Source organism: Orbicella faveolata, unplaced genomic scaffold (assembly GCF_042242905.1).
Source record: "Orbicella faveolata isolate gen_17 unplaced genomic scaffold, um_ofav_v1 contig_14, whole genome shotgun sequence".
NCBI classification, from domain to species: Eukaryota; Metazoa; Cnidaria; class Anthozoa; order Scleractinia; family Merulinidae; genus Orbicella; species Orbicella faveolata.
Window position 1 is genome coordinate 7,488,515 of NW_028301541.1, and position 18,904 is coordinate 7,507,418.

At 40.1% G+C, this 18,904-nt stretch overlaps 2 protein-coding genes across 3 annotated transcripts; one reads left to right on the forward strand and one right to left on the reverse strand.

Annotated features, from left to right (window-relative positions):
* Positions 1 to 4,048: 4,048 nt before the first annotated feature.
* Positions 4,049 to 8,178, reverse strand: LOC110062350 (carboxypeptidase D-like). Of its 2 annotated transcripts, XM_089287438.1 has the most exons (3): positions 6,848 to 8,178; positions 6,055 to 6,426; positions 4,049 to 5,646 (listed from the first exon to the last, which is right to left on the reverse strand). In XM_089287438.1, the coding sequence occupies exons 1-3, from the start codon at positions 8,039 to 8,041 to the stop codon at positions 5,644 to 5,646; spliced, it is 1,569 nt and encodes a 522-aa protein (XP_089143564.1). In that variant the 5' UTR covers positions 8,042 to 8,178; the 3' UTR covers positions 4,049 to 5,643. The 2 variants fall into 2 exon arrangements, with proteins under 2 accessions (XP_089143564.1, XP_020624885.2); XM_020769226.2 differs by having other exon boundaries at positions 4,049 to 6,426.
* A 217-nt stretch (positions 8,179 to 8,395) lies between these two features.
* Positions 8,396 to 14,856, forward strand: LOC110062349 (carboxypeptidase D-like). Its single transcript, XM_020769225.2, has 5 exons — positions 8,396 to 9,855; positions 10,754 to 11,005; positions 11,586 to 11,891; positions 12,458 to 12,579; positions 13,338 to 14,856. The coding sequence occupies exons 1-5, from the start codon at positions 9,055 to 9,057 to the stop codon at positions 13,927 to 13,929; spliced, it is 2,073 nt and encodes a 690-aa protein (XP_020624884.2). The 5' UTR covers positions 8,396 to 9,054; the 3' UTR covers positions 13,930 to 14,856.
* Positions 14,857 to 18,904: the final 4,048 nt, after the last annotated feature.

An 18,904-nucleotide genomic window follows, 5' to 3' on the forward strand; every position in this document is an offset into this window, starting at 1 on the left:
CCCTGCCCGAAAACAAATCCAAAATATATGGGTTATTGACCAAGTGTGAGGTCAAGATGGCTGGATATTGGCCAAGTTCTTTTTTTGCGAGTTTATGGACCGAGACGGAGTCGAGGTCCATAAACTCGCAAAAAAAGAGCGAGGCCAATATCCAGCCATCTTGACCGACCAAGCTTAGTCAATAAAGGATTTATTATATGGCTTTCGGGGAAATTTTTCTTGCGGGACACGGCGGGTAGTCCCGAGCGGGCAAGATAGCTCCATCTTGCCCGCTCGGATAGCCAATCACAGCGCAGGATTTGATTCATCTTGCCCGCTCGCGGAGCTTGCCATATAATAAGACCAGTTATTGTTGCGTTTTCAAATTTCTCCGGCGTAGTGTGGACGGGTCCTTACATAAAACATAACCATTCAGTAAAGCATGTCAGGCCCTCAGACCAGCGTTAAATAGCAGAATGTCCACGGTAGATATCACATTGCTTTCAACTATTCACATTATTAAGAAAATAAGAAATGTTTTAATCGTTTATTCCAAGAGCTTATCACTCGTGACTGTTGTTATCCTTATTATTTCTATTGGCGTTTCTCTTCTTGAATTGTGGAACGAAAAAATGCATAGAATCCATAGATGAAGAACTAGAATAGTGGTAGAGATTGTGTTTTGTATTTTTTTACATTTCTGGGTGGGTGTGTGTGGCCTGCTTCCCAAAACCCTGACCCTATTTCAGACCAAAATCTGCGATTTTCCCTGCCCTATTCTAAGACCTGACCTAAGATGTGATACCCCATCTAAACCAATTCAGACCTGCATTGTAATCAGTTCTCTAGACCAATTTTAAAGGCAATGCTTGAATGCTTTTATTAGGTAGGATACAGAAATATGATGAAAAGCTTTGTGATTAAAGGTTTATACTGCCATGGTCAAACAGACACCTGCATGATCTTTATCCGCGAGGACTGAAGCCCTTTGGACATGTTGGAAGTTACCACCAGCTCACAGTATACTGGACATAAAAATTTAGAAACGAGCGCATTTGGAAGAAACCTTGACTGTTTTTATTGTCATATTAGGATTCTAAAGGAATTAAGGAAGCTAAAGGCTGAGACAAAATATGAACATGGATCAAAGATAGCGTGTAGTGTTGTTCGCCCTTTACAAAGAAGGATCGTGGGTAACCATTGGCAACCACACTGTCAAAGATATTGGGCTTCATCTACTGGTGTTGCTCTATGTAACCATGAACTTTTCATAACAATACGATTGCAAGGATGATTTTAGAGAATAGAGCAACCATCCTCTTCTTGAACCACTAAAAATCATTTGGTTTTCCCTGCATGCTCGTTAACATCTACAAAGTAACAATATTTTAAGCATTTGCGCGGCATTTGTGACGCAGACGATATATGCAGGGTCTTGAGGGCAGCGTTGAGGGCAGCGATTCTGCTGCAGTCCATTCAATTTGTATTTCCATAAACAATAAAGTAATGGATTTTTCATAAGCTAATCATCCTAGCTGAAACAATTGTACTGGGTGTATAATTGACAAAAAAAAAAACAACTTGCAGCAAAGTTTACGAGACCTATTCTATTGTTTGTTGCGTGAAATACAAGCGTTGTTTTCCGTAGCAGCCACTCTAGGTTAGGAAATATTTATTCGAGTTTGAGCCTTTTTTAATGAGCAATCTATAACTATCTATCAATTTATTAGCTGGAAACATCAACGCACGTACCTCGCGTCTTGTGTCGGAAGATGATGGAATGGTGTCCTTCTTAGGCTGCTGTTTGCCGCCATACAATCTCGTTTTATCTTTTCCCTAACACAGACATCGAGGTCGTAATATCAGACTGACTCTACTAATCCATTCAAATTTAAATGTGAGTTTCACTGTAACCCGCCACAGGAGATGTAATTTAAAAATTTCCCACCATTATTTGTTTATATCTTGACACGAAAGCTTTTGCGGGGGCGCTGTTACAAAGCAAAAACATGTTTGTAGCGCTCGGAAATGTCTGATAAATAAATAATAATGGAGTTTTAACACCATCCAATTAACAACTTAGAACAAATCTTGCGGGTTTATGCGTAGTTTAATTTCATTTCCATGGTTCATAAACAAGATACAATAGGCGCAACGGCTGGCACAACGTAGGATCATTGGCACACACAGCATGTGCTTCAATAGCTAAGTAATGTGAATGCCTGTTTTCCTTTTTTACATAACTATAGGAGAGATCAGCATGGACACCTCCTAAGTGCAGCTTACAAAAGTTTTTAAAAGGGTGAAATGAGCCGTGATAGATTTGAATGGAATCTTAGTCTGCATAGAAAGCGTTGACAATGATTGATAATGCAGTTAATTGGTCTATGGGAAAATTAAAGCATCGCTTGCTCCCAGCCCAGGGAGGTGGGATACTCCCAGAAAAGTCTTGTGGGGGTGTGCGGCCAACTACCCAAAACCCTCACCCTATTTATGACCAAAATCTGCGATTTTTGCTACCCTATTTAAGACCAGAGCAAAACTTCGACACCCTATTTATGACCGTTGCGGCTGGCACAGGTTACCCTAAACATAAGTTGTTGACGGTCCTATTGACATCGATGAAAAAGTAGCTTCTTGTAAGACACATACCCAATTCAAGACTAGAGTGTTGAAGTCATACCCTATTTAAGACCAAAATGGCCAAAATCGACACCTCATTTCTGACCAAAACGGCTGAAAAATCCTACCCTTTGGGGCCGCACATACCTATATAGCCCATATAAGGGAGTACTCCGCCGGGGCTCCCACTGAGCTAAATAATGCAGTATATGAATAATTATGATAATGTAATTTATGAATGATTCGATTATGAAGGAGTATGCAAAAAGTTACGTTCATTCGATCAACTTAAACGAGCTACGTCACGGTTTATATTTTAGATTTGTCTGATACAAATCATAGTGGCGGGTTCGTGGATCCATCGTGGTCATCGTGGTTTCAATCTTCGAGAAAGAAAGACACAGTTATTGCTGCTACCCTCTTCGGAATAGCTTGAAGAGCGTTAAACAACAGGTTCAACAGGTGGAAAAAAACAATGATATCAAACATCGGCCATGTGAGTGTAATAGGGTCGCCATCTTAAAACAAAGTGCAGGTTTTCTGGTGTAATAACTTAGTAGTAGTAGCTTGTAGTAGCTTGGTAGATCTTGATGGTAAAATCCCATCTCTTCAACGGGTGAAAAAAGAATGATGTGACACATTGGCCATTTAAGGATAATGTGGCTGCCATCTTAAAACGAAGTGCAACTTTTCTGGTCTGAGAACTTTTTATGTAATAGCTTGGTAGTTTTTGCGTGAATATTAAGATGTTAAACTGTCATGTAAAACTTCATCTCTCGATGGTAGAATCCCATCTCTTAAACGGGTGAAAAAAAGAATGATGTCAAACATCGGCCATGTTAGTCTAATATGGCCACCATTTTGAAACGAAGTGCAACTTTTCTGGTCTAATAACTTTTTATGTAATAGCTTGGTACATGTTGTGTGGATTTCAAAATGTAAAACTCTCACGTAAAACTTCATCTCTTGATGGTAAAATCCCATCTCTTCAACGGGTGAAAAAAGAATGATGTCAAACATCGGCCATGTTAGTCTAATATGGCCAAACTCTTGAAACGAAGTGCAACTTTTCTGGTCTAATAACTTTTTATGTAGTAGCTTGGTAAATTTTGTGTGAATTTCAAGATGTAAAACTCTCACGTAAAACTTCATCTCTTAATGGTAGAATCCCATCTCTTAAACGGGTGAAAAAAAGAATGATGTCAAACATCGGCCATGTTAGTCTAATATGGCCAAACTCTTGAAACGAAGTGCAACTTTTCTGGTCTAATAACTTTTTATGTAGTAGTTTGGTAAATTTTGTGTGGATTTCAAGACGTAAAACTGTCATGTAAAACTTCATCTCTTAATGGTAGAATTCCATCTCTTCAACGGGTGAAAAAAAGAATGATGTCAAACCTTGGCCATGTTAGTATAATATTGCCAGCATCTTGAAACGAAGTGCAACTTTTCTGGTCTAATAACTTTTTATTTAGTAGTTTGGTAGTTTTTGCGTGAATGTTAAAATATAAAACTGTCATCTGAAAGTTCATCTGTCGATGGTAAAATCCCATCTCATCAACGGGTGAAAAAAAGAATGATAGGAATCATCGGCCATGTTAGGCTAATATGGCTGCCATCTTGAAACGAAATGCAACTTTTCTGGTCTAATAACTTTTTATGTAGTAGCTTAGTAGTTTTTAAGTGAATATTAAGATATAAAACTGTCACCTAAAACTTCATCTCTCAATGTTAGAAGGCTATCTCTTCAGCGGGTGAAAAAAAAAGGATGATGTCAAACAACGGCCATGCATGTGAGTCTAATATGGCTGCCATCTTGAAACGAAGTGCAACTTTTCTGGTGTAACAACTTTTTATGTAGTAGCTTGGCAGTTTTTGTGTGAATATCAAGGTTTAAAAGTGTCATCTAAAACTTCATCTTTCGAGTATAGAATTTCTTCTCTTTAGCGGGTGAAAAAGACGATGATGTCAAACATCGGCCATGTTAGTCTAATACGGGCGTCATTTTAAAACGAAATTCAACAGCTCAGGTCTAATAACGTTTTTCTTAGTACATTGCTAATTTTTTTTATTTACATCAAGACAGTGTACTGTCGCCTGGAACTTCATCTGTCGATATTAGAATCCCATATTTTTGACGGTTTGAAAAGAGGAGAAAGTCCAAACAGAAGCCTTGTTAGTCTACTTAGTAAATGACTATGTTCAGGTTCCATTCAATTTCAAGGTTATTTTAATGTGACCAAAATAACTCAAAATACCGTGACTGAGCTCCTTTAAGGTTTTGTTCTTTGAACACGTATAAAAATTTCTCAAATGGAAACGGAACTCACGTTTAAATATTAATAGGAACTTCAGATTTGAGAACGAGTACGAGATCGAGTACGAGAACGACTTTTTAATTCTAGTTTGCAGGCTTCACATTATCACGTCAAATACCCATCTCATCCCATGAGCTACCCTCTCTGCTTAAAACCAGCATGAAGAACTAGGGCTCTGGAAATGTCACTGGTTTGAAATTCGAAAATCGAACTCGTACTTAATTTCGTGCTCGTATTCCAATGTAAAGGTCTCTAATAGCACCCACATGATCTCCCAAACGTACAACAAAATCTACTTGGAGCAAATGCACAGTTTCAAAACGTGCTCAAAGAGCTCTAGACTTCCAAAATTGTTTAGAGAAAAGTGTAAAAGCGCGTTTTCCTGTTTGGATTGATAACCGTCTGTTTGGAGTGATAACCGTCCTGTCAATCAACAGCATGACATGTGTCCAGGTCTAGCTTGCCTGATAGTTTTTCTTCTTGCCCAGATCTCTATGGCGCGAGAATTCTTTCCCGTACCAGAACGGAATTTGGGTTCGAGACAATAATGCCATTTTCAAAAGACGTCAGCAAATGTATTAAGTGAACCTTTTAAAAAACCTTCCTATTAATGAAAGCGTTTTTTACTGTTCCAACTTTTCCTTTCCCTCGCGTGATGTAATTAGCCTCCAGACTTCGCGCGGCCATCACCATCAAGGTGGCCAGATTTTTCTCCGCCTATCACTCACTGAGGAGACATAGAGGACAAAGGCAAGTAGTCTTAATTTGTTAGCAGAGACTAAAAGATAGAAGTAACAGGCCTGAAATTTTAGGTGTCCTAAAGCCAAAACTCAGAAACAGTTTTCCTTATCCTTGGTCTTTCATGGAACAGCCAACAATAAGAAATCTGATCAAATTCACGAATGTTCAAAAGAAAACAATAAGCGCTAGCCGCTTATCTCAATCATACCAACATGGAAGTTAGTGTGTAGCGTTACCAATTCTTATCAGTAGTTTAAAGGAAGTTTTTATGGTCTGGACTTCATTTCGGACGAGGAAAAGTACGCGCGTGCCGTCCATAACCATCATAAGACATTCTCTTGTGGATGTCATCATAATCATCACTGCGCTCATCATTAAAACCCAGGCTGGGTACCTTGTGCTGGCTTGGATCCCTGTACTGGCTAGGATCTTTCTCCTGTATGTGCCTGTAATCGTCTTCATTTAGAATTCGTTCTCGTGGCCACATATCCATCTGTACCTGGTGCCGAGGCTCTCTCATTCTCATTTTCTTAAGAGTGAAGTTAAGCTTAGCTGCCTTATCGGACAACACTGTACATGACTTGGTCTCTGGTTCAAATCCTTTGGCGGAAACCGTGATCTCATAGGACCCTGGGACTAGCAAACGCCAAAAGTCTCCGTCACGTGATGAAAATACGTCATGACGACGGTTTGCAACAGTAATCCTCGCTCCATCGATTGGTTGGTCGTCTTCATCCTTTATAAACCCGTTCACACCTGAGTGAACCTAACAGAAGGAGAATAAACATTACTATGTCATCTGATTTGTACGTAACTTGACATGAAAATAGTACTAAATAACGTCGATTAAGCATATTACCGAAAAACGTTATTCGTAGACAAGCTAGAAAAAGGTCGACAAATATCGGCGTTTCGAAACAATCAGAAGCCCAGATATCGCTTAAAAACCCTGCCCTGAAGTTCCCCCTTTAAAACTCGCGCCAATCCCCTGCCTTTTGCTTATCACTGCGGACTGATGTAAACATAGGAGCGACATTTGGCGTTTGAAGGAAGCCTCTCTCAAATTCCTTTTTTTGGGTTTCTCATGTAATGCTTGCTTCAAACTCACGATCCTGTAGGAGACATTATGAAATGAAATTTCTATCTTAAGACTTACACGCTTACCACTCCAGTATTGTTCAATTTACCTGCTCAATATACTTCAGAAGTGCCTCTTTGTTTTCCCTCCAATACTCCGGTAACTCAGTCGCATTAGGAAACTTCTGGCAGCCAAGTTCAAGCGTTATATCAAAGCAGTTCGAGTGCACGTAGTTGTAATCTTGCATTCCCCCTGACACACTGAACCACTTGGCGCCATTTGTTATCCCGTCTATGAAATGCTCTCGGGGGATGTCTTTACATTTCCAAGGGGCATTTGCGAGGTGCATTGTGGGATGGGCTTCTGAATAAGAGCGCGCCAATTGTCTGAACACATCATCATCCGGGGTAGCACTGTACACGCTCTGTCCCGAGGGATTATCATCATACGGGTAATTTGCCACAAGTGCTCCACTGTGCAAACTCGCTGACAGCACAAAGGGAATAGAATTGATCCATTTCATGACCGCCCGTGTTTCCGGTTGAGGTGCTCCGTTAGTGCTTGGGAAAAATTGATCCGGGAAATTACGATTCAAGTCGATCCCGTTCGCGTTAGATCGACTTGACTTCCACTCTTCGTCTGAAAAGGTGGCGGCCATTTCATATCCATCCGGATTCATGCTCGGCATAATATGTATCCTTGTCGTGTCTATGATGTTGGTAACCCTGGGATTAACACCGTAGTTTTTGCACAGGTATTTTATTAGGTGAAGTAACATCTCCCGCCCTATCGCTTCATCCCCGTGCATATTAGCAACGTACTTAAACTCCGGTTCCCCCGGTTCGTGTTTCCCTGGGTTATTGGAAATTTCCATGACCCACAGTTTGCGGTTTTGTACCGAGATACCGATGTCATACAAGTGCGCTATTTTGCTGTATTTTCTTGAATAATCCTTCAGTAGCCATGTCATTTCTTCATAGTTATGATGTCTAAAGCTGATATTCTTCTCATGTATTTCTTCTTTGGCATCGTTTTCTAATTCCTTTGGAGTTGTTCCGGTGACTACTTGGTTATGCTCCTTGAAATCGTCTCTTGCAACGTCCAGTTTGTGCTTGATGTCTTTGACGCCTGCAAAAGGTTCTTTCTTGTTGTTTGAAGACTTAGTCCGGGCGGATTCGGTTTCATGTTTATTTTCTTTGGCAAAAGATATCTTTTTAGCTGCTTTGTCGGGTGGCTTTCCCAAGGCAGAAAGTACCAAGCCTTGTAGAACCAAACAAAGTGCTAAGAGCTTCAGATGAGGCATAATTGATGTGCTCCTTGTTCTGATATCCAGCTGAAATGTCTGACAGTTTCGGTGAACACTGATCAATTTAGAGTTTGTTCATCGCTTCTGACATCACTAAAGGAGTGGTTAATAGCCTACCACACCTTTAAACATTTTAGTTATGATCTTTACCTTGTGCATCGCATCACGTCTACGAACGGCTAACCATTAGTGAACGATAGTGGTCGTGTTCAGCAATAACAGTTGAACAATAATTTACTTATTTACTTGAATTAACACTATATCGATATCAAACCAAAGTATAGCTTTGCAGCTTAGTAAAAATATATTTTATTGCTTTTCAAGGAGTGTTTTTGCATAGCAACGCGGAATAGAAGTCCATGATCTGTTAACTAAGAGATTTTAAGTGCATTGGTTAGCCGGCCACCTGTTTTGAAGCGACAGGTAACAAAGTTACCTGCTCAGCACCTTTGAACGCCAAATTTTGTTGAATAATCGTTTTTAAACGTGGATTTGTAATTCTTAATTTTTCCTAAACGTTTCTTAAAAAACGTTTCCAATGATTTGCGCATACAATAAGTAATTTATTTATTTATTTATTTAGAGTAAACATTTGCGACTAAACCTGTTTGTTTGATTTGTTTGATGAAGTACTGTTCAAATAAGCGAAAATTATGTTAAGACCAGTTAAAGTTTATTCTTCAGTGGAAATACAATGCGGCAGAAACGTTTGAAAATACAAGTGCAGTCTCAGTTTCTGTTGCACCAGATCGAGCAGATGGTTGTTGTAAAATGCGTAAACACTATAAATTACTTCTACGGCAAAGAATTGTTTATCGCTTAACCACACCCAGTGAAAGGATAACAGCTAAATAAAGCGACTGAAAAAAGTTTTATCGATGACTGTCAGTTTACGGACAAATGATCTAATTGTCATATTAGACGGATGAAATTTCACAGTGAAAGTTGTTTGACCGCTCGAGATTTTAGGCGAAATATTTTATTGTCTGGCCGGTCGAAGAAACGTTAAAATGTATCGCTTCTCGACTTTTGTAGTGTGTGGCATAATTTTAACTTCGCACTTTGCAAACAGCAATCCTTTAATTAAGAAAGTTTTAGACATGATTCACGGCGGGGACCAAAAAGAATCAACTCACGACGAAAAGAGGAAGAGCGTCGACATTTTGAATGTCAATGAATTCAAGCACCATGATTATGAAGAGATGACATGGTTTTTGAAGTACTTTGCGCAGAAGTACTCAGACATTGCTAGGCTGTACTCCATCGGTTATAGCGTACAAAACCGGAAGTTATGGGTTATGGAGATCTCCGACAATCCTGGTAAACACGAAGCTGGCGAACCGGAAATCAAGTACATCGGGAATATTCACGGCAACGAAGCATTGGGTCGAGAACTGTTACTACAACTAATAAAGTACCTTTGCGAAAGTTACGAAAATGAACCTAAGATTAAGACCCTTGTCGACACAACTGGCATTCATATACTGCCAAGCATGAATCCAGATGGGTACGAGATGGCAGCGGTTCGCGGCAAGGGAAACAAGCTAGTCGGAAAGAGAAATGCTTACAGGGTGGACTTAAATCGCAACTTTCCGGATCAGTTTTTTCCCAGCACTACAGGCCCACCCCAGTCTGAAGTCAGGGCCGTAATGGAGTGGATCAAAACGTACCCATTTGTGTTATCTGCGAGCCTGCATAGCGGAGCCTTGGTCGCGCTTTACCCTTATGATGATTCTCCCTCAGGACAGAGCCTGTACAGCGCTACACCTGATGATGACGTTTTTAGACATTTGGCCAAGACATACTCACAGGTGCCTTGTTGTTACTTGTTATTTTGGTGATTACAACAAGAAATGGAAAATTGAAGGACTTTTAGGGCTAAAGTTTTAGGGACTCGCACAAGACAATTAGAGTTGGGCCCCAAAACAGTCCCTTTATAATTACTCCTATAGGATATTGACTAGTTCAGACGATTCTGTTACGTATAAGGCTCTTGAAATTGAATGTCACTATTAGTTTGAAACGGTAAAACAACTTCTCACATGTAGTAAGAAAGAAAAATTGAAACTTGAACACGATTTCGAACAATTTGAATGTAAACCATTTTTAATACTTATATTGGTTACCACTGGAAAATAACTTTCACTGTTATATTAATGTTCAGAATCGGAAACTTGATTTGTCGAAAATATTTTACTCTTGAAGTGGAAAAAGTTAGTGAGAAGTTTCTGGTATCCGCGCGCCATTTTGGATTTTATGACGTCACACCAGTGCCCCTTTTCTTTAGAAAGAAAAATATTTGAAGAACTTAGCTTTCTTAAAATCTGGAGATAGCCGAAGGCTTAAAGGAGCTTAGTCACAATATTTTGAGTCATTTTGACCATGTACAAAATTCCTTTAAATTAAAGGAAACCTGAAAACAAAAGTTAAAAAAGATAGAAAACCACCAAAGAGATAATATTAAAACACAAAGGAACAAGGATGGTTAGGATGGAGAAGATTAACACGGATTACAAAAGACAAACTTGAAAAATTTAAGCGCAAACCGTGGCGTAGCTCCTTTAAATCAAAATTTCAAATTGGAATATATCATTTGCATAAAAATACAGCATGTTACACTAACGAACATTCATAAAGCTACCCCTTGGAAAAAATTAAATTTTCACGACTTCCTTCTTTCAAAAGTCTGATTCCTTATTTGTGTCCTAGGAACATCCCGTGATGCATTTGGCCAACCCCAAGTGGAATTGCACAGACCAAAAGGAAGAGCACTTTATAGACGGCATCACGAACGGTGCCAGCTGGTCCAGCCTGTCAGGAGGCATGCAGGATTATAACTATGTTCACTCCAACTGCTTTGAAATCACGCTAGAGCTAGGCTGCGATAGATTTCCTAAAAGCAGCGACTTAGAGAAGTACTGGCTCGATAACAAAAAGGCTCTTGTCGAGTTTGCACAGCAGGTAGGAAGTTGCTCTTAATTCTATTTTTTATATCTCGAAAGCATATATAAGCCAGCACTCGCAATTAAAGGGATTGTATAGACAATGCTCGCAAGAATCAAAGAAACTCGGTACTTAGAAACATGAGAAGCGAAAAGTCGACCAGGAAACTAGTAATATATCACGTGGCTATCTCCAAGAGCAGGCAAGATATGACTGGTCGACCGATCGGACAAGATGGAGCCCTCGTATAGCGCGAACATTGGAGGTGCGGGAGAGGGTTCATGCATAATGGCCAATTCCCTTTCTGAGATGCACCTGCAGGGAATCATGGTAGTTGTATTCATCATCTAGGACTGGATATTTATTTTGATGGACACAATTACCATGGTTCTCTGCAGGCACTTCTCAGAGAGGGAAATGGCTATTACCGAAAAGTGTTAATAGACCGTCAAAATATCAATTTGTTGCTTTTAATTACAATATATCAAGCATCTCGGTTATGATCAGTTCGTTCTTATGTCTGTGATCTATTTACTCAGCGCCCATGAATTTCTTTTGTGAAAAATGTTGAATTCAGGTCATTTAAATTGTGTCTTAGGTACATTATGGCGTGAGTGGATTTGTTAAAAACAACCAAGGTGAGCCTCTCTCTGACGCGACCATTAGCGTCGCAGATCGTCGTCATGACGTCACTACGTCAAAGGAAGGAGACTACTGGCGCCTGCTAGTTCCAGGCTCCTATGAAATCACGGCCAGAGCAAAAGGCTACCAACCTAAGACACATTTGGTGGAGTTACGCGCTTCTGAAGGAAAAGTCCTAAATTTTACGCTAAAACCAACTCAGGAAGACGGAACAAAACTGTCACTTGTGGCAGGAGAAGATGAATTGTTAGACCGTGTCATGGTAAGCTCAAAAAATGCCTGTATATTCCTCATTGATTCTTAACCCTTCCTTTCTTATAACATAATTAAGACCCCATTCAAACCGACTAAACTAGTTTAACTAAATCAAGTTTAGGTTTTTTCATTTGTTGATTACGCTTTGCAGTCATTTTTAGAAGACAAATTTCATACCACCTTGCTAACATATTTTAATCAAACATGTTTTTACCTGGTTAAGTTGTGTGGTGTGTGAACGGTACGAGCAACTAAGTTTTAACCTAGTTTAGTTAAACCACTTTTACTAGTAAACATATTTAAGAGAGACAGGGTTAATAATTAAAATTATTTTAAGGCCGGTCGAATATTTTATCAGATTGGGGGGGGGGGGGAGGGGGGAGGGAGAATCTACAGGTCTTTTTGATATCATAAAGTAGGCTTATAAAGCACTTATCAACCAAGCTAACTTTGGTCGTATTTTATATCAACCCGGCCCTGACATTCGGAACACTTCCTTTTGGAGGGAGTACTTTCGTTGGTGGATAGGCGTTGTTTCACTGAAGGTTACTGTGTTTATCATTTGTTACACAGACTGGAAGCTACATAACCGATGAAACCAGAGATCCGAGGGAACATCTAATACAAATAAGTCATAATGACAGAGACGAACAGTCGTTCAAAAGACACATCCTACACCCCGGGCTCGACGACAGGTATGCTAGCTTTTAAAATTCAGGAAATAAAAGGTTTTGATTGAGAATGGTAGGCTCGATTTATACCACTCTGTCGAGTCCAGTCAAGGTTCATCCCAAAAAAGAGTTCGGTGGGGCGGTAAGGGGCGGGGGGGGGGGGGGGGAGGGGGAGTCCATACTAAACCGTCACGAAAACGGAGCTTTTTGAAAACGTTCTTCAAACCGGAGGAATTTGCAGGCGTCGGCTTTGCGTTTTAGTGTGGACGGAAAACGTTTCGAAAACGGAGCTTTTCGAAAACGATGACGTCCCGATAATCAGGTGATTTCCCTGTCCTTCAGTTAGCTGTTTTTCAGTTAAGCTACGAAAATGTGGAAATAATTCCAAGGAGTGTCAAAAGCACAGTTGATGATTAAAACGAGGATTAATCAGTAAAATCGGTCTGTGATCCATATGAGGAGTCTCGAAAATGGACCAGAACAAGAAAGTTCAACACGAAATGGCAAGCTGGGTGTCCTTGATTACGTGATACCGAAAAAAAAAAACCGTTTGGTTTGTGAATCGAAAACCATTGGGGAAATTTTTTGGGTGAAGGGGAGGTATCTTTCTGGGCCAGTGAAAATTTTACCGGGCGAGTGAGTTCTGAGAGTCACTTGCCGAATGGCGAGTGCTGTGAAAATTTAGTTTTCAACTCTGTTATATTAACAGTCACGGTTCCCAGATGACCTTCCATACTTCATGTAACAATTTTTGTTTGATTTTCTGCTTGCTTGTATTTAAGGACCAGGTTGTCTCTCGAGAAAGAGCTACTTCACGAGGAAACTGCGAAGGGGAGTGGATCGATCGAGGAAAACAAAACAGACGATTCGTCAGGAGAAGGAGGAGGGAGTGGTGACGAGAACTCTTCACGTACCAAACAGGAACCGGACAGACCGGTTATTATCCAGAAACCGGCTAAACTAGTCAAACCTGCCAGTGTTCAGACACCAGCTAAACTCAGCAGCAACAAAACTAATGCGAAACCTCTTAAACAGAACACTGTTCAAATTGAGAAGAAGCGGGCACCCGTGGAGGCGAAGAAAGATGTACCAATGAAAGTAGCCGTCACAGACAAGCGATTTTCCAAGCTAATTGGCTCGAACGTGGCGTGCCGTGTGGTTGGAAAGAAGGGCTTGAAGAATGGCAACCTAAGATGGGTGGGTCATTTACCTCTCTTGCCGTTAGATGACGCGCATCTCATTGCCGGTGTGGAGTTGTTAACTGATGACAAACTGGGAACTGACGGTACATACCGTGGAGTGAGATACTTTAAGAGCTCACCGAAGCGTGGATATTTCTTCAGGCTGAAGGACTGTAAAGCTGTCAAGCATTAGGGGTCGTTACACGACGCGGTAACTAGAACCTGTGACTACCCAAGAGCCACCTTATGCTAGAATGTCAAAAATTAACTTAAACACAGTGACAAGCTGAGTCACGTACAGCTTAACTGAAAAATATGTAGCCAAACTTCGGAAGAGACTCGTTAGAGATGTAAAGCATATTTGTATATGAAAAATGGGCGATACAGATGCATATATCATATCATATATCAAAGATTTTCAATTTCTTTGGAAGGATGGTTTATTTTGAAGGTTCGATTTCCGCCTTACTCTCGTTTCCGGTCCCCAGGCGTCCTCCCCGAGAAGAGGAAGGAGCGGCGGCGTTTCTCTCCCTTATCACCCGTCTCAGTCTTCCTCAATTTTAGGTATTCTTATGTCTTTCTGGTTTATTGTTATCTCCTTGGTGTTCTTATACATTTGTCGTTTTGCACGACTTCCTTCGATATGATAACATAATATTACTGTTTATACCATGCCATAGAAAATACAGCCAATCAGAGTACAGGAAAGCCGTTGTACATTCGTCACTTGCATTTGTATACCGAGGAAAATGCAAGTGACTGGTGGGATACTCCACGGTATACCAGTAATATATATTATGACAAACCTCTCGATATCGTGTGTAAGAACTGAGTGAACGGTACGCGGCAAACAGAGCAGCTGATGCCAGCTACTGAATGACGATGACATGGCAAGAACTAATCCAGTAATTGTTTTCAAAGGCTATAAATCATTTAGGGCTTAACTTTGCAGTGTTTGTAGCTTTTATTCATCTACGTTACCAATTAACATGAAGAAAACATGGCGGCGAGCGTATCATGTAAACCTATAGCTAAGACCAAACATTTCGTATTCGAACAAGTAGAGGAAATATTAAACATTAAGTTTAAATTATGTTTTTCAATAAAAGAAAGTTCAATATATTATCCGGTTCAGTTGACCGCCATCCTGAGTGGACTCGACTTTTGGCCCCTTACAGCCCCTTCCCCGTCGCGCCACCCGTGAACCGTGAATACAATGTGACTGCACTTACCTGGCTTAATCCCTTCACCAACATAGCGTTAGGTCTGTCATCATGACACCTTTTCATCCGGTTCTGTCTTGTGCTCCTCTCTCAAAACTTCTCAACCTGTCGCCAGCTAGGTCTACCACTCTCATCTCTCTTTCCACCCTCCTTTGTCAGCTGTTCACGGGCCGCCCTCCCTTCTGCTTCCTCTGCGGGTTCATCTCCAGGCGAGTAGTTTGGCTTACAACGACTGTGCCCTTACCAACTCTAGCATCCACATGCATGGGCGGTACCTTCCATTATAAACTATAAATACTATGCACTATGAGTGGGGTGTCGCTGGAAGAGTATGGTTTGAGCTGTTTCAGTCCAAACCTATAAACAGAAAGATAAATAGTCAAGAAAGAGTTTTCCCAAAACGCAATGGAACCTGATCCCAAAACCCGAAACGTAAATCGGAAAAACACAACTCATGCCTACGATAAATGTGAAAATGTCAACTTGATTCTATTTGTCGGGCCGATTTGACTACTGTTTGTTGTCATCATTCGGTGTAGGACAAATGCTTGCGTTTAGAAGAATTATCAATAACAAAATAGATGATAAACATACGGCTATACAAAGAAGATTGAACTCGTTGATAATGTCTTATCCGTTCTGTCTTGCAAGTGACTGTTATCAACGATTCTTTACAACAGAACTGGGCTATTTTGAGAGAATTTTATTGCTTTTCTGCCCGAGCTAGATTAAAACGAACCAAAATCATGCACTCAATAAACGGCTTACGTGTAACTTACCTTTTAATGAAGCCTGTTTGCGTTCTGTCCTTCTTCAATGAGTAATTTTTTAAGACCTTCAAACTAGAGACTGGAGAGTAGAACAAGACGCGCATGGTGTAGCAGCCGCGTTTTTGGCGCGAAAACACAACAAACCCAGGGAACCCCCTCCAGGGCTAACGTGGTTTTTGAGTTATTTTTTTGTAAAAAAAATACCTCTTAGTCGGCGCGTCGGGTATGTTATGGACGGGTCAATGGGTGAGTGAGTGAGTGAGTGAGTGAGTGAGTGAGTGAGTGAGTGAGTGAGTGAGTGAGTGAGTGAGAGATGTATGTATGTCACACCAATCAGATTGGATCTACTATGAACAGCCAATCAAATTTCTTGTTGTAAAGGCAAATGGTACGTGAGAAACACAAGGTAGGTATAAACACAAGGACTTTGGTAATTGAAAAATAAAGAGTGACGTGTATGTTGCCGGTTTGTGATTTTTAGTCCGGTTTGGAGGGGTGTGTGACAGTTACATACGTACATTGGGTTGTTTAGAGTGCATAATTTTCAGTGTAATGGTGGCTAGTTATGAACGAGATGAGTCTTGAGTTTTGAAGCAGTTCATGAGTAGTAGGCAAATGGCACGAGATATTTTTACTTGTAATTACAAAGGGTAACTTGATACTTTTGTTTTTCACAAGGAGTTCATTCAATTAGAGGTCACGAATCGTCGGTTCTAGTTCTTAGAACATGTTTTAGAGGAGACGAGACTATTTAGATTTGATGCAGTTCTAACGTTTACAATAGTAAGTGCAGGTAACGATTGTTTTGTTCTTATTGCATGCAAATATAACGAGATATTTTTATTTTTTAGTTACAATGGGTAATTTGACACTCTTGTTTTTCACAAGGTAGTAAATTCAATTAGAGCTGACGAATCGTCACCACTTGTTCCCACGAGATGTTTACTATTTTTAGTTACAAATGGTAACTCGACACTTTTGTTTTTCACATGGGAGTAAATTCAGTTAGAGCTTACAAGTTATCGGCTATTGTTCCCAGGTTAAACAAAAAAGAAGCTTTCATTTCTAGAGTGTTTTTACGTCTCTGCAGTAGCAGTTTAATATTTTTATTTGATGGGCATTTTATGACATTCTTTTCAGTCCGATATTTTTAAAGGTAAAAAGTATGAAAACTGTTCAAATGTTCTTTGAAGACTGTGTGGCACCAAGTTAAAGTGCAATTTAATCAAATCAGACTTTCAACGTGTCAGAGAGGTTTTTTTTCTCTTTCTTTCAATTTTCGGTGAAGTAGTGTTGTTGCGTTGTGTTGTGTAAAAAGGGTAAACTTACGACTCGTATAAAATGCGAAAAGTTCTCTTAAGTTGAGTATTTTTGAGCAAAAATTCCTCTTGGGGGCTGGAAGGGCTCCCAAGGGGGTACTCCCAGAAAAATTGGTTGGGGGTGTGCGGCCCGCTTCCCAAAACCCTTACCCTATTTATGACAAAAATCTGCGATATTCCTTACCCTATTTCTGACCTGACCAAAAATTCGAAACCCTATTTACGACCTGACCCTCAAATCAAAACCTTATTTCAGACCTGCGTTATAATTAGCTCCCTAGTTCAAACCAATGTTAAATTACCGTAAACATATAAATTTGTGAAGGGCTTTTGTTGATTTTCTTTTCGATAATGATGAAAAAAAGGCTTCTTCTTAAAGCATACTCATATCAAGGCTAGAGTGCAAAAACCGTACCCTATTTATGACCAAAACAGCTGAAAAACCATACCCTTTGGGGCCGCACAGACCTATATAGCCCATATAAGGGAGTCCTCCCCCCGGGGGAAGGGCTAAGTGATCGGTGAGTGAGGGAGTTATGCATGTGCGCGTGTCAGACCAATCACAGTGTGGGTTGTATCAAAGAACGAATAAAATTGCCTGTTAGAAAATAAGATGGTATCTACATTAATCTGGAGACGTGTCAGATTACTGTAGTTTGTTCAGTCAAACATTGTATGGCTTACTATTTAGTTATCTTACCATTACCGATGTAACATCTTATGTACATCATAAACTCCCAGTTTCTTTCTTGCTGGACATCGCATTCAAAAAAACTTGTCAAATCAACCAAATCATTACTGTAAACAGCTCCATGAATGCTCCTATCTCCGAGACTTATAGTTCACAAAAAAATAACTCTTGCACGCCTTACGTGCCTATGTTTCAAAATGTCGGCTCGTTGCTAGATCTACAGTCCAACACATACTTCATTAATACGATTAGATGTAATTTCGCAATCTTTTGTTTGAGTACAGCCAGCAATTAGGCGCAGGGCTTTTTTCTTTCCAAATTGTAATTTAGTAATAATGTTTGCCTCATGACGAGCTGGTCTGCGAAAAGGTTCTAGATGAAACTTTGACAAAAATTGAACCGTGTATATTTTGAGGCCAAAAATGTATTCTTGCAAGAGGCCGCACTGGTTCAGTGGGAGAACTTGGGAAAACTATCTGAACGTGAAATAATTCTTTTAGAAATAATACAGATCAATTCCGCCAAACTATTAATGCTTGATGAAAACGGAACGCGTAGACGTAAAACGTACGTTTTGATGTCGTAAAACCAAAACACATACCAATTAAAACTACTCAGCCATTCTCGCACCGTAGCGAAACCAAAACCAAAACCAAAACCAAAACCAAAACCAAAACCAAAACCAAAGTAATTGCCCGATTACTTTAGACCCTCAATTGAAAACAGCTGTAACTATCGTCTTGGAACTTATCTCCCAATTTTAGCCAAATATTTCGTCACGCGAGGTGGTGATAATGACGTCTATCGGGATAAACGACTGGACATTGTAGTAGCTCTAGCTACAGCTTATAATTGGCCGAGGCAAATTTGGTTTTGTTCAGTAACACGTCTCCCTAAAAAACGAACAAATGGATAATTCTCTTGTTCAGCAATAGTCTTGGGTTTGTGGAATGGACCAGAACTAGACAGTGGTTGTAATTTGCAGCCGTTATATGCAGTGGTATGGAAAATGCGTTATCATAAGCCGATAAAGAAGGGGGAGGGGGAGAGGACTGCATCTCCCTTTTCTTCCTGGATTTTTTAATTGTAACCAACATCTTTCAAATTTCTAAATCCGCCTCCCCTGCCTTGGTAACCCCAAACGGCGGTTGCAAAAAATACTTGG

Bases quoted from the DNA above. Each gene is read 5' to 3' on its own strand.
- LOC110062350 (XM_020769226.2), bottom strand. From the start codon at position 8,041: ATGCCTCATCTGAAGCTCTTAGCACTTTGTTTGGTTCTACAAGGCTTG. The intron at 6,427-6,847 runs GTAAATTGAACA...TCCTTCTGTTAG, and splicing joins TTCTGAAGTATATTGAGCAG to GTTCACTCAGGTGTGAACGG.
- LOC110062349 (XM_020769225.2), top strand. From the start codon at position 9,055: ATGTATCGCTTCTCGACTTTTGTAGTGTGTGGCATAATTTTAACTTCG. The intron at 9,856-10,753 runs GTGCCTTGTTGT...TTTGTGTCCTAG, and splicing joins TGGCCAAGACATACTCACAG to GAACATCCCGTGATGCATTT. The intron at 11,006-11,585 runs GTAGGAAGTTGC...ATTGTGTCTTAG, and splicing joins TTGTCGAGTTTGCACAGCAG to GTACATTATGGCGTGAGTGG.